Source organism: Lycium barbarum, chromosome 6 (assembly GCF_019175385.1).
Source record: "Lycium barbarum isolate Lr01 chromosome 6, ASM1917538v2, whole genome shotgun sequence".
NCBI lineage: Eukaryota > Viridiplantae > Streptophyta > Magnoliopsida > Solanales > Solanaceae > Lycium > Lycium barbarum.
In genome coordinates this window covers 96377216-96392738 of record NC_083342.1, presented here as the reverse complement: position 1 = coordinate 96392738, position 15523 = coordinate 96377216, and the positions used below count along the sequence as shown (strand labels likewise).

The 15523-nt window shown below is 33.8% G+C and overlaps 1 protein-coding gene across 1 annotated transcript; it reads left to right on the top strand.

Moving 5' to 3' along the window:
• Positions 1–6737: 6737 nt before the first annotated feature.
• LOC132599827 (GDSL esterase/lipase LIP-4-like) lies at positions 6738–13796 on the top strand. Its single transcript, XM_060313019.1, has 5 exons — positions 6738–7075; positions 10991–11164; positions 11261–11421; positions 11874–12147; positions 13278–13796. The coding sequence occupies exons 1-5, from the start codon at positions 6802–6804 to the stop codon at positions 13505–13507; spliced, it is 1113 nt and encodes a 370-aa protein (XP_060169002.1). The 5' UTR covers positions 6738–6801; the 3' UTR covers positions 13508–13796.
• Positions 13797–15523: the final 1727 nt, after the last annotated feature.

Here is a 15523-nt window from a genome sequence, read left to right as displayed (position 1 = left end):
AAGATATCCATGCCACAGAGATCGTAGTCTCCTCCTCCGAATTAAACCAAGGATCCCAAACTAAAAATCTTAGAGGATATATTCTTCCCCTGAATTATAATTCCCACGCAATTGATGTGAGAGTAGCATAGTCTTCAAGTCTAGATAATCGGATTAGAATGTGTCTCTCTTCTAAAAAACCAATGTCACAGGGACCTTTAATCTCTAATTCAATTCTTTCAAATCTGGCCGCCCATATGAAAACTTAGCAATCACAGCATATTTCAATTTTTGACGCTTCGTGAACTCCTCAAACTCCTTCTTTGTCCACGCAATAGTCGGTTCACCATGCAAATACGTGATAGGTTAATGGGTACATCTTCCTCTTGTGTGACTGGTTGTACTGCAGTAACATAATTGAGTTTTAGGTTATTGGTTGTGATGTTGGGGGGATCGGTAGGAGGCAAACCATCCACCGGTGGTGGCTGGCCGCCGGCCGCCGTGGCCATTACGAGATCTAGGTTTTAGGTTTATTTTCGTGAATATTGAAGAGAGAGATAGTGCCACTCAAAGAGAGAGATTTTTTTTTCTAGTAATTGGCTGTCATTAGCTGTGTAAGTTTACTTTAAATTCCAGACATTATTTATTATTACATTTGACATATATTTCATTCTTTAGACATTGTTGGTTAGAGTCCTTGTACAATGACTTTCAGATTTTGGGGGTGTAATAGTTAAGACTTCCGCACTTATATTATTTATTATTTATGACTTGGTTAGACTATTTATTCATTCACTTATTTATTGATTGTTAGAGTATAAATGACTAAAGAAGTTGAAATTGGCTCGTGATTAATGGGTTAACGGGTAAGGGTTCGCCGACTAGTGATAATAAGGTAGGTGCCCTCGCAATCAGTAAATTAGGTCGTGACAAGTACTATATGTGCAAGAATGAAGGTGCAAAGCCTTATCGTATGATCCGACATAAGTTTGCATTTCATCTAATTTTTTGTCACTTTTTACTGTCAACATTTTCAATTCATGTGACACAGTTTGTTTTGATACAAAACGTGTAAAAAAATTATTTTAATGTATGTAATTTTAAATATGTCATAATATTTGTGTGATTATAAAATCTTTTTGAAAAATAAAAGGGAGCAAAACATTTTTTATCTCTTAATTATTGAGTTAATATCTCATGTGGTCACTCAACTATGAGTGTTTCACTAGTCACTCAACTAAACCTGCCAATTGGGCCAGGTCGGCCCGGGACCGGCCCACCTAACCCGACCCATAACCACCTCGCCCCCCAACCCGGTAAGAGGGTGGTGGGCTGGGCTAGTGGAAAAAATTAGGGGGTTGGGCCGGACATGCCATTTAGCCCGGTAGCCCAGCCCACCAACAATCCAGGTTCTGGCCCACCGGGGGCCCGACCCACTTTGTATTAATTTTTTATTTTATTTTTTATTTAAGTGGTATATTTGTGTATATCTTGAATATGTTAATAGTATATATGTGTATATCTTGAATATGTTGTTGGAATGAAGACTCCCAACGGCTATTTAAGTGCTAAAAATTATAAAAAGTTGAGAATGTGATACAAGACTACATAAGTAATTTAAAATAAAACTTCAAACTTAAATTGATAACATTGCAAATTCAAAACATACAAACTTGAACGGTTAACTTATTACAAATGAAAAGTTCAAAACTCTAGCATCGATGGAGAAATTTAAAGAAGAGATAAACTTCAAAGTTCAATTTTGTGCCTTTTGTCCAAGTGCTTACGTAACGAACCGGTACCCCTAAAAACCGGTTCGGACTTATGGAGATATATTTGACCACAATGTTGACATTTAACATGTTCCTCGTCTACTCGCTCAAAATGTAACCACACCGGACTTGAAATTGATCTTCGGACTGGAGGAGGAGGTGGAGGATTATCATTATCCATTAAATTTAAATTTTGAAATTTGAACTTGGAAGTTGGAAGAGAGAGAGAGAGAGAGAGATGAGTGGGAAATTTAGGGAAAGAGGAGAGTAGGGAATTGTGAGACAATATGAAGAAGAATGAATGGTATTTATAGATTGAAAATAGAGCCAAAGTATAATTTAAGGAACTTGATGGTTAAAATAAAGTTGACAACAACTAGATTTTAAAGTATCAAACTTAATAAATTTTAGTATTAGATTTTTTTTAAAAAATAATTAAAATCCGGCCCGGCCCACTAACTCAAACTCGGCCCGGCCCACTTAGCCCACTATGTACCCCTACCCGGGTAGAGGGCTGGGTCGGACACCCCTTTCCCTTCTCCAACCCGGCCCCCAACCCGGCCCACTAACTATGGCCCGGCCCGACCCCATGTGACCCTCATTTATATGGCTCGACCCGACCCGACCCGACCTACTTGACAGGCTTACACTCAACTATGACTGTTTCACTCAGAAAGTCACTCAACTTTGTTTTTTAACCAGAAAGTCACTGTACTATTGGTGTTTCACCTACAAAGTCCTCAACCTATTTAAGTGATTTTTAATTACATTTTATTGATTTTTATTTAAAGCCAAATTGTAAAAAATAAACAAATACCCAATTTAATCATTTTATTGACCCGACCCACTAAAAATATATTGATCAATGCCTTTTATTTCAATTCTACTAAAACTAGTTTAAGTTTATAAACATATAATGCGGTTAAGAAATTTTTTATTCATATGCTGAGATATCTTACCAGATTTTACGAAGGCATAGAAAAATCTCAAAGCTATTACTCATTTTATTGAAGTCCTAAATATAGGATAGAAATGTATGTTTGTTTAAAATCTGATAATACTCATTAATTATTATACTATAGAAGAACAAAGAGGAAAAACCCAAATATAAAGGTATTTATACATTAAAGGTTCTAAGTTTAAGGTAGAGTTGTATGTTTTTAAAACTCTAATTATGCATTGAATATAATTGTCATTTAATAACTTTTCTAATGTTTAGGACTTCAAATTAATTAAAATATTGATTTTCAGGATTTTGCGTGATATAACTTTCAAACTTACCACAATTTTGTCCAGGTAAATCACAGACAGTAAAAGAAAGATCCTAGTTTGCACTGGATTATGATAGAATTTAGACATGGTGTTCTTTATAATAAACTTAAATTAGAATAAATTGTGGTTTTACGTGTAATCGATTGTACTGTCTTTTGATAGCATATTTTGCCAAACAATATTGAGCTTTTTCCTTCCTTTTTTTTTTTTTAATATCTCAAGTCATTTATTTTTCTTCCAGTATTGACGTGGTTTTATATATATATATATATATATCTAAATCATTTACCTTGGTCAATAAATTTTTAGTGGACGGATCAATAAAATAATTAAAATGGATACTTGTTTATTTTTACAATTTTGGCTTTAAATAAAAATTAGCAAAATATAATTAAAAAAATCACTTAAATAGGTTGAATGACTTTGTAGGTGAGATACTAATAGTTGAGTGACTTTCTGATTAGAAAACAAAGTTGAGTCACTTTCTGAGTGAAACACTCATAGTTGAACTACTTTCTAGTTAGAAAAAAAAGTTGAGTAACTTTCTGAATGAAACGCCCATAGTTAAGTGACCATCTGAGATATTAACTTCTTAATTATTGGTAAATTATAATATTGGTCCTCGTGATATATGACTCAACACATTTAACATTCAATCATTAAATGTGTCTTTTGGATCCATTAATATAGGTAATACTCCCTCCGTCACATGTAACTTGTTCACTTTCCCATTTACAAGCCCTTTAAAAAATCATAAATAAAAGTATATTTTTACTATATTTCCCTTATTTCTCTCCAATAAATTGCACTCCAATCAATATTGGTTACTTTACAAAACAATTAATGTTAAGGATACAATAGGAAAAATTTAATTAATTCTATCTTGATTTTGTAAATGAACAAGTATTTTGGAACGGATATTTTTAGTAATTTGGACAACTAATATGGGACAGAGGGAGTATGTTATACTTACACTATTTTTAGAAATATATTACCTTCAAATATGGAGCAACATAACATTTTTAATGTAAATATGGGTAATTAAATGGTGAAAAGTTTAATAATTCTAAAAATTTAAGAATATTCATAAGCAGAACAATCAAAAGTGCACATTTGTAATAATTGAAGGTAAATGTGCTTAATTAGATATTATAAGGATTATAGTTAAAATTTACTAATAATCGAGGGATCAAAAGTACTATTAATCCTAAATAAAAATTTAATTTTTTTCTCTCTTTCAAATACATAATATTCAGAAAAAAACAACAAAAATGGTTAAAACGACAAAAATAGAGACTATTAACTTTAAGTGTGCACAAAGTGAGCACAGTTAACTTTTGTCAAATACTTAACAAATTATGTACGCTAGTCTTGACGAGCTAAAGTACAAAAGTTTTTGAAAGTTTAGTCAATTCATAATCAAATTCAGACCTATGGGACTGAAGTTGAAATTCGGGTTTGAAGTTACAAACTTCAGACCATTTTATATAAAATATGACTTGGTGTAGTCCCAACTTGAGATTTGTATGTTTGAAATTTAAACTACCAAGCCTAACTTCAAATCCAAATATCACTTTTTTTCCGATTCTTTTAGGAACATACCTTTTTTTCACTATGTACAGATGCATTTTTAATCTATCATTTAATAATTAAAAAGTTGCGTGTTGTTAATTATAATCTTTTAGATTGTATTGGGCAAATACGGAGAATACTACTGTACCAATACGGTTGAGGCACGTGGCATAAGGGATAAGATACTAAATGAGCACGCATTGTTACTACCGGTTGCGGAATCGTGGTACCGGAGGAAGCGACAGGTCCGGTGTAGCATTACACGTACTCTGGACCAGGGGGTCAACGGACGTCCGTTATAAGGCAACTTGAACGTTACAGATTCAATATTATTACATTTTATTAGCCCTCTTCATTACCCATTATTGTCACTCATTAAAGGCTCATTATGAGCAGGGGGTGATACTTGGAAAATGTGCCCCTTGCTCTAAGTATAAATAGAGATATTCATTCCATTTTAAAGGACACGAGAAAAAAGCTAATATACTTAGTTCTCACTATTATACTCTGTGCAATTTCTATTTTAAATTGCTTATTGATCAAGTTCCGGAGCTACGGCCTACCTTGGACAAAGGAACCTCGGCCAGGAATTAGCATCAACAACTCAGGCTATTTCTTACTCTTCATTGTGTTTACATTATTTCAATATCAATATCTTAGCATACTAGTTACTCTGATCCACGTGTCTCTAATCACGTATATAAATTCAACTAAACCGTTTTACGGGTAAACATAGATATATTATTTGTGATTATAAATTTCCTGCTATAAATTGCTCTTGCAAGCTTATTTAATTGAACACCAAAGAATATTTTTTATTAATTTCTTACATGTCATATTTTCTCTTTGACTCATTAATTGTGACAACATGCTATATCACTAAATCAAGAACATGAAAATCACATTGATTGTGAAATGTCGCAACTCGATGGCCATTGCCGGAGTCGTACGCAGAAAAGGAGGACAACTACAAGGAGGATCATGAGAAGGAGAAGGGGAAGCAAAAGTGGTGGAGGAGGAGTATATAGACAGATGACTTTTATTTGAAGTTTGTCAATATTGATTATAAGTTAAATATTTGAAAAAATTAGACATGGTTAAAATGGCATAGCAAAAAACTGGCTAAGGGGTGTAATGTTTTACAAACCTAGCTCATCTCAGCCTAAGTAAATTTTGGACCTATCAGTTATTGATACGACCCATATAACTCGTTCAAATTTAACCCAACACGTTCAATTAATACCACTAATGGACATTTGCAAAACTAACTAGAGTCGCTAGAACTTTAATACAGCAACATTTTCCTCAAGTAAATCAAAGGTTTTTATCTGATTAAAACAGAAAGCTACAATATTGAGAGGTACAAGTAACCTAGCAAAGAATGGTGGGTCTAATTTGGTAGCCTTTTCTTACTTATGTCATTATTTTTGTAAGATGGTACATTCTAATCTTTGTTGAATTGTCAATCGTTTATCAAAAAATCGAAGTATTTATACCTTGCAAACAATTTGCGTATTAAAGAAACTTCATGCAGAGGCCGTGAGCAAAAAATATAGGAATAATACGTTTGAAATTCTAGTACCAGCGGGCATTGGCAACCACAAAGATTTTAGTGGAATTGTCCACTTCTCCATGAATGGGTTATCTAGGAAATTGGTAACAATTCTCTATGTAATCTCGTGAACGATAGTGGACAATGTCAATTTAAAATCATTACCGTCAATTAGGATTCTCCTCATCAGTAGTTATAAAAATAAAATAAAATAAAAAAAACATAAGTCCATATCGCAAGTATACCTATTATCTCGGAAACAGTGGCGGATTTAAAAATTTAAATTTGATGGGTCCAATCTTTAGGCTTTTACCATTAAACCATGTAACATCTTTGTGATTATAGGTTCATAATCTTTTATTTACTAAATTTTTAATGATTTTTTTTTACATATATTACTATGTTCAGTGTTAAAAATACTGAGTCGATCATATGAACCCAATACCTATATTCTCAATGGGCCTCCACTGCTATGAAGTGCTCTCTTACTCCACTTCTTGTGAAAAAATACGTGCCAAGTAGTTTAATCTCATTGTGTGTCCTAATTAGGTCCTTGGTTTTATATATATATATATATATATATATATATATATATAGGGCTCTATCATAAAATATGTAATACACTCAGTTAAAGCAGCACAGCAGCAAGTGTATATGAATATGAAGATGAAAACTAGTACTAGTAGAAGAACTTGTACGTTTATAATACGTGCTTGTTTTTCCATCTTGTGCATCTGTCAACTGGCCAACGTTGTTCTTTCAAAGTGTAGTAGAAATATGGTGATTTTCAATTTTGGAGATTCAAATTCAGACACAGGTGGTTATCCAGCTGCTCATGGAATCAGATTTGGACTTCCAGATGGCCGTTCCTTTTTTCATCAACCGTCTGATAGATTGTGTGATGGACGATTAGTCCTTGACTACCTTTGTAAGCCCTTCTTACTTTTCTTGTAAAAATTGTTACTTTCAATTTTTGTGACATGATTTAATTCTCGCATAGTTTTAAAAAAAGAAAATAAGAATTTAAAATAACTACATACATCAAAACACTTATATAAGTCTTTTTGAATCTTATTGTTTTGAATATGTCATAACATTTACGTGGCTATAAGAGTTTTTCATTAAGGATAAATAGGATTTTATAACAGGGGCTTAACTACTTTTACCGACTCTCTTCCCTGGAAAATTAGATTATGCAATTTGTTGAATAGGTTCATAACAGTTTGACATTCTTTTGGATCCCCTTACTAGAACTATTGGCTCCACTATTGGTTTAAAATTAAATTGTTTTCTATATAGAAATATGTATTGTTTGTTTTTGTTTTTAATATAGAAATTTATTCATTCTTTTAACTAAAAAGGATCACATAAACTGGAATGAAAGAATTACTTATTTTTATTTTCTAAGCAAAACTTTCATTCTTTTCCAACATCTATGCATCAAAATTACTTGCTTCCAATTTCCGAAGTAAAATCTGTCTGTCATGTTCAACTTATAAACCAGTATTAATCTCCATGGGCAATCTTGATTTATTTTGTAGAGTTGTCCACTTCGCAAGAACTCTTTAACCCGTGAAAGTATATGGTAGCCGGTAGGTAAACAATCAATCACCCTAAAGTTTTTTTAGAATATTTTTTTTAATCAACTTTGGTTTATAATCAATTAAATCAAATATTGCATATAAATTGGGATATTGAATTAATGAATACATAAATCAGCTTGTATACAATTGAATGAATTGATTGTTGATGAACTAACAAACTAAGCTTACAATTTTCCTGCACATGCACCACATGATTATGGGCACAAATACGAAGTTTTTTCAATATTCAACCTAGAACAACTTGTTAATTTTCAGAATATTTTATGAATGCATGAATTAATCAATTAGCTCAAGTCCTTTTTTGCTTTCTGAAGTGTCTTATGGTCGCATCTCAACATACCTGAACGTAGCCAAGAAACTTGTAGTTACTCCGTCCTTAATCAGAGGTATTGGGTATGGAAAAATACGCGACGCTAATTCAGATTAATCGGGCCCCCAATACGAACAGTGGCGGATCCAGGATTTTCATACAGGATGTTAAAAAAAAAATAAAAAAAAAATATACACTGTAATTTTTTGCCAAGAGTGTTCAAAAGTTAATATATGCACATAAACGCAAAAAATTTACCCTTTATATACACCGTAATTTTTTACCGAGGGTGTTCACAACACGTAGATCCGCCCCTGAATACGAATACCAGACACCGAACAAGAAGCCAAAAGCTAAAAAAAAAAAAAAAAAAAGAAAGAAACTTGTAGGCAGGGAATTCTACGTCTACTTACCTCTGCTCTACACCTATACCTTATCAAGAAAAGGATACCCCAAAAGAAGTCCCTTTCAGTTCATTTACCAGACGTACCTCAAGGGGACTAGCAGTATTGCCAGTAATTCAAGAGTTGATGACTAGCAAATATCTCTTGGATCATCAATCCTAGGATCATCTTAATTTTTATGCAAAATTCAACTTAATTAAATATAAACCTAATGGTGGTGACTCTGGAGGATGGTAGACGAAGAAGAGTTGGTCTTTGATGAGTTGGCATGTCATGTGACTAAAATGGATAAGATTAATGGAGGAAGGATAAATTTGAGTTTTATATGATCTAATAGTATACGGGGAATATATTGATTGATAGTATGACGAGGGAATGGGGGTGGGGGTGGGGGGTGGGGGGTGGGAGGTGGGTAATATTAAACCTTTTTAAATAGTAGAGGGGCAATTATCACCCTTTTCTCCACTTTAAATAAGTCAGTTATTTGTAATTCTATTTAATTATAATATTTTATTTTATAAATTTCTTTAGTTTATTCTTTCGATTAAGAATGTATGGTTAGATGGAGTTTTATTTATATAAATAGGTAAATGTTTTTAGAAAACAGGGGTAATATCATCGAGAGTGTCAGTGTAGAATATAGGAGGTGTAAATGTTTGATTTTAAAATACAGGGAGTTTATCGATAACTGAACCATAGAGTATAGTTGTTCAAGAGTGGTTAGTGTAATTAATCCTTTCATTTTTAATGTTACAAATTTAATATTTTAAAAAACTTACTTGTATAGATATTTTTTGAATGAACTGAAAATATAGGAAAAATTTTCTTTCTTGTTTTCCTAGTAGTGTATTATAATTAGAGTTCCTTTTATTTCCATGGAGGCCGTGAAGTCTATCTCGGTTCTGGCGTGCTGCCACCCTCGGTATTGTCAGTTCTCCTACTTGCGGCTTCATATACAGCCTGCATGCTTTTAGTTTTCAACAGCCCACGGTTTAATACTTTAATTTATCACTTCAACTACATAGAGGTGATCAATATTTTATTTGACAAATGTCTATAAGTTAGCATGTAATATATTCAAATTTAAACTGTTCAACAGCGTCCCGGGAGCCATCTCAATCACGAATAAGAGACTCCTGATCAGGACACATAATTATATACAAGTCGCTATTTTCTTGAATGCATGGTAGTAATTGGGGAAGCGCACATATATCCAATTTTACGACCACTATTTAAGTTCATCACTATTTAAGTTATGTCTTAAATTTATTTTTCTTTTATAAATTTATTCACTTCGAACACAACCAAAATATATATGACTAAAGTAGCAAAGTTTGCATTTGAAATTACAAGTTCCATCTAAAATTAGGAAGTCACAACATATTACGAAGTGTACCCCTTTTTTTCTGCACTTCATATGCACACATCTTAAGTTCATGCAAAAAAATTGGTTGCACTTCAATCACGTGCGTTTGAAGTGCAAAAATGACTCACTTACACACATGACCGAAGTGCACCCAATTCTTTAATTTCTACTTACTCTTTCATAGTATGGCAGCGCAATTGACACAACTACCATACACTATATATGTTACTCCCTCTGTCCTAATTTATGTGACAATTTTTCCTTTTTAGTTAGTACCACAAAAAATGGCACATTTCTATATCAAGTAACAATTTAATTTTAAACTTTCTATTTTACCTTTAATGAGATAATTTATAGCCACACAAATTTCTATGAGTTATTTTAGACCACAAATTTCAAATCGTTCCTTTTATTCTTAAATATCATGACCAGTCAAATATCATCAAATATATTGGGACGGAAGAAGTTTGAAAAACCAAGTATGTTTATATAAGGGCCTAAGAAGAGAGGCAACAACAACAACAACATATCCAGTGAAATCCCATAATGTAAGGTCTGGAGAGGGTAAAGTGTACGCAGACCTTATCCCTATCTTGAAGCCTGAGAGGACAGGCAACTGCAATTAATGAAACTATGATGTGCTCTCCCATTATAGCTCTCGTGAGATTGAGCATACATAATCGTCTTACTAGACCCACCAAATACATAATATACAACTTAATAACCAATTATCAAATTCATAATTGAGCTTACACTTTTGAATTATCATCGAATTCCGAATGCTTAAAATATAAATCAAGTATTTTTATTTTTGTAAGCCCATTATTCGAATAGAATCGTCAAGCATATATTGATCATAGATGCACTCATGCACCACATAGAAACGTACCCACATTCTTGTTACTTTATCTAGTGTGATACACATCCTCACGGGCGTAGGGGTAGCTACGTACGTACCTTGAGTGAAGGGAGTAAAATTAAATATCTTTTATTGGAATCTTTTTTTACTATATAGTGTATAGGATAAAAGTAAAGTTTGTATATAGTATTAATTGTTGAATCTTCTTGATATATAGGTTCATATTATAAGTTTGACATTTGTACATTTTTTAAAATTTCCTTATTCAAATTCGTGACTCCTCCGCTAACATGATTACAGGTGAAAGTTTGAACATGAGTTATTTGACTCCATATCTAGATTCTGTAAGGCCAAATTTTAAGAATGGAGTAAATTATGCAATTGGAGGTGCAACTACACTCCCAAAAAATGCTTTATTTACTTTGAGTACTCAAGTTGGTCAGCATATAAGGTTTCTTCAGTTACAATCCAAAGGTAATTAACTACAGTAGTATTTTGTTTGTAATTATTCACTACTGGGCCTCAGCCTCAAATAAAATGTGCTAACTGTTCGACTTTTAATTTGACAAGGTTTGGAAGACTTAATTGACAAAGAGGATTTGAAGAACGCAGTATACATGATAGACATAGGACAAAATGATGTTGCTGGTGCATTCACTTACCTTTCACAAACTTCTCAAGTTATGCAAAAGATCCCTTCTTTCATATCTGAAATTCAAGATGCAATCTGGGTGAGCTTTTATTTTTCTTCTGGGTAAAGGTCGAAACTTGTCCATGTATCATCTAAAATTGCTTAATTTTTCTCTCGGCTACACTTTTCATTCATTTGTTAGCAATTCGTCTCATATTTTCCTTTGTCATTTAACAGAATTAGTGGACTCCACATGTCCAAGTTCTTTGAAAAAAATTAAAAGTCTAGAAATTTACTCGTTAACTTTTGACTATGGTTCAAAACTACTCTCACTCACATTGGAGCTCTATTAAAAGTCAAGGGCAAACATGAGACTTTTTTCCTAACAAAAGAGTAACATGAGATCAAAAGCCTAACGAGGACAAAATTACTCAATTTCGAATAGTACACAAACAAATTTGACCATTTCCTTTTATCTCTTTGTTGAACAGAGTAAATTGAGTTGTAGAGTGATTACCATCACCATTAATTAACAAAAGTTACGTAATGCAGGCGATATACAAACATGGTGGGAAGAATTTCTGGGTTCATAACACGGGACCCTTGGGTTGTTTGCCACAAAAGATTGCCACAAGAAATGCAAGTAATTTGAACGATGTTGATGACTATGGATGTCTTAAGTCTATGAACAAAGCTGCAGAAGCATTTAACAATCAGTTGCGCGCTCTTTGTGAACAACTGAGGCTCCAAATGAAGGACGCAACCATCGTGTATGTGGATATGTATTCCATCAAGTATGACCTCATCGCCAATGCTAGAGCTTATGGTGAGTCTAAATTGCATATGTGTATATTTCTAGCCGTTAACATAAAAGATTTTGTTAGCAAAATAGGTAAACATAATCGAAAAAGATAATGGTTTGGAGGCGTGAAGAATCGACTTTCCTCCTCTAAATATGCGGTAAGAAATATATATGGCTTTGCAGGAAGACCTCCATGTTATTTACCCTCTTTAGTGGTTAGATTGAACATGAACAAGGGACAACGTGATTTCTTTGCCTCATCATCATCGTTTGCTTCTTTTCTTGCCTTTTGCACTTTCGGTTGTAAAGCAATTCCCTTCAACATACAAAAAAGTCTTAGATTATACCGGCAGATTTTTCATAACCACTTTATGAAGAAAGTCCTTATTTATAGAGTTAGAAAAATGACTATTCTGGATAGTCACCTTGTTCATGAATAGACATATTCATTTAAATAAAATTTTAAATAAAATCTGATAATACCATGACTTTTAATTTTCAAACTTTTTTTGCCTTATGTAGTGGGACAATCCCACTTCATATATACTCCTTATAACAAACTATCTAACAGGTTTCACATTCATTTATCACTTAGTTTTCCGACTTTTAGTAAATATCAAACTTATGTGAACGTTTTATGTACTAATTACTGGGGAACATGAATAAGCACAAGAAGGAACTTTTTGATTAGTCCTGATCATGAATTATCTGTTATGGTCTCAAATTTAGCTCACAAAAACATAATCCACCCATTACACAAGTTGAGTTGGGCATGTCTTGATTAACGGGCCCTTGTCCCTTCAAAAACTTGGGCTAATTTGAGTTGGGTATGTAGCCTAATTTTCTTAAAGAAAACTTATCCAAACATTGAAAATATGTTCTTTTTTTGGGAGTTTCATTTGCTTGATATAATCATATAAAAGAAAAGCTCTTATTAGATACATTTGGTAAGTGAACAAATTACCAAATAAATTAGTTAAAATGATTTTGAGTTGGGCAGTTTGAATTATAATTCATTGTTTAGCCCAAGTTAACTTGCCCATCTTACCAAAGCAAATGCTGTCACTGGTCACTTTTTGGCCACGTCTTGAAAAATACTAATTTCTTAGTTAGCATCTATAGATTGAAAATCCTGAATTTGCTTGTGATAATAGGTATTCAGAATCCATTGATGGTGTGCTGTGGTTATGGTGGTCTGCCTTACAACTATAATTCCAACATAACGTGTCGCCAAAGTGGGTATACTCTGTGCAAGGAAGGCTCTGCATATATCAGCTGGGATGGAGTTCACTACACTGAGTTTGCCAATGCAATTGTTGCCTCCAAAATACTCTCTACAAATTATTCCACTCCTCCTCTCGACTTGCATCACTTTTGTACCTAGAAATTACTACTCCTATATTTGCTTGTGTCAGAAGGCATGGGCAGAGCCAGCATAGTATTTGCGGGTTCGGCCAAACCCAATAACTTTGGTTGAACCTCTACATTTGTCTTGAAAAATTTATTGAATATATATAAATTATTACGTTAGAACCCATTAACTTAAATGAATTAGAATCCCGAACCCACAAGCTTCAAATTCTGACCCCGCCTCTGTCAGAAGGAACCTTTTTTCTTTTCTTTTCTTGTTACCGTGTTGTCAGCGGACAATATTACACTATATTAGCTTTTGTTTTAGCCCAACAGGATGCATCCTTAGATTCGATCTAAATTGTGATGATTCAACTGTTACTTCTAAATGGCTAATGCTAGACTTAGGATTAAAGGAAAAACGAAATCCTTCTCGTTGACCTTTCCTTTCATAAAGTCATTCCATTCACTCCTTTTGGTAAAACTTTCTTACTCTTTATTTTTTTGTTTTCCTCGTGACGTGGGTACTTGCATTGGAGCTCGACTAAATTTGAATTCTCGCTGCTTAGAGCCCATTTGGGGGAAGGAACCCTACAAAGGATTATCCCATACATAGGGCTCGAATCCGAGACCTCTGGTTAAGAGAGGAGCAGTCCCATCCACTGGACCACATCCTTTAGTGGGTTCGCATTAATTCTTAGGCCTCATTTGTTTTCATTAAGATTAAGACGTCTGAATCTGAATGCACATCTGAATGATTAAGATGTTGTCTCTAGGTCTGAACACTGAATGATTAAGACTGTTTGTTTTTCAATATCTGAATGTGCATAATGTATTTATTTAAACATAATAAATATACAATTTAAATTAAAAGTAACTAAATAGTAGAAAATAAATCCAAATTTAATAAAAAAAATATTATTTGATTAAAAAAAAAAGAAAAACATTTATGTTCACTAGTAATGGTGGAGATGTTTTGTAATCGTGGTGGGTGGTGAGTGGGGATGGAGGGGTGAGCGGGTGGTGGGTGGTTTGGGTGAGGGGTGGGAGGTAGTGGGGGTGGGGTTAGTGGGGAGTAGGGGTGGGGTTGGGGTTGGTGGTGGGGTTGGTAGGGAGTGTGGATAGGGTTAGTGGGGGTAGTCGGGGGTGGGTGGTATAGGGTAAGGGTTGGTGGTGGGGAGTGGGAGTGGGTGGTGTGTGGTGGGATTGGGGTTGTTGGTGGGGTGGGGGTGGGCGGAAGTGAGGGGTTGAAGTGGAGGGTGAGTGGGGGGTGGGGTGGGGTTGAGGTGGATGGGTAGGGTTGGAGTGGAGAGTGGGTGAGGGTAGGGTTGAGGTGGAGGGTTTGGGGTTAGGGTTGGGGTTGGAGCTGGTTCTAAAAAAGTTCCATACAAAAATACCTCTTAATGATATTAAGACTTGGTTCAAGATTTTAATGATTAAGAACTATTCAGACCCAATAAGTGTTTAGACCTTAATGCAAACAAATGCACTTGATGACAAATTTAGACCTCTAATAAGTGCAAACAAATGAGGCCTTAGTAGGCGTCAAAACCATTCAATAATAGCAATTGGTTAGAAGAAGAGAAGAAAATATGGTATTTAGATTAATAATTAATAACCATTTCTATCCACGTTCCAACAGAAGCCAAAAGAAGCTAGTAATTAAAAACGGCAGTTTGATACTTACAAGAAGGGATATATCTATAGCAATCAATTAATTGAAATAAGATTTGGTAATTTTTTTATATTGCACACTAAAGTAATATTTTAGTTCAAGACGTAACAAGAGTGATGAGTTAACAAGAATTATAAATGAATGCCAACAGCAGAGAGCACAACTAAATTCAATCATGTATCTGTTAATATTTTGAAACCTAAGGTCAATAAAGCCTAGGAGAGATTCGGAAATTTTTTATGTCGTCTAAATGGAATGTATAATATTAGTAAGATAGGTAATATTTTCAAGAAAAGAATGCCGACAAATTTAACTTTGAAAAATAGAGGGTTCGTTTTAGTTTTCGAGTGAAACACATTGCTTCAGTACGTAGAA

Bases quoted from the DNA above. Each gene is read 5' to 3' on its own strand.
- LOC132599827 (XM_060313019.1), top strand. From the start codon at position 6,802: ATGAATATGAAGATGAAAACTAGTACTAGTAGAAGAACTTGTACGTTT. The intron at 11,165-11,260 runs GTAATTAACTAC...TAATTTGACAAG, and splicing joins TCTTCAGTTACAATCCAAAG to GTTTGGAAGACTTAATTGAC. The intron at 11,422-11,873 runs GTGAGCTTTTAT...TACGTAATGCAG, and splicing joins AAATTCAAGATGCAATCTGG to GCGATATACAAACATGGTGG.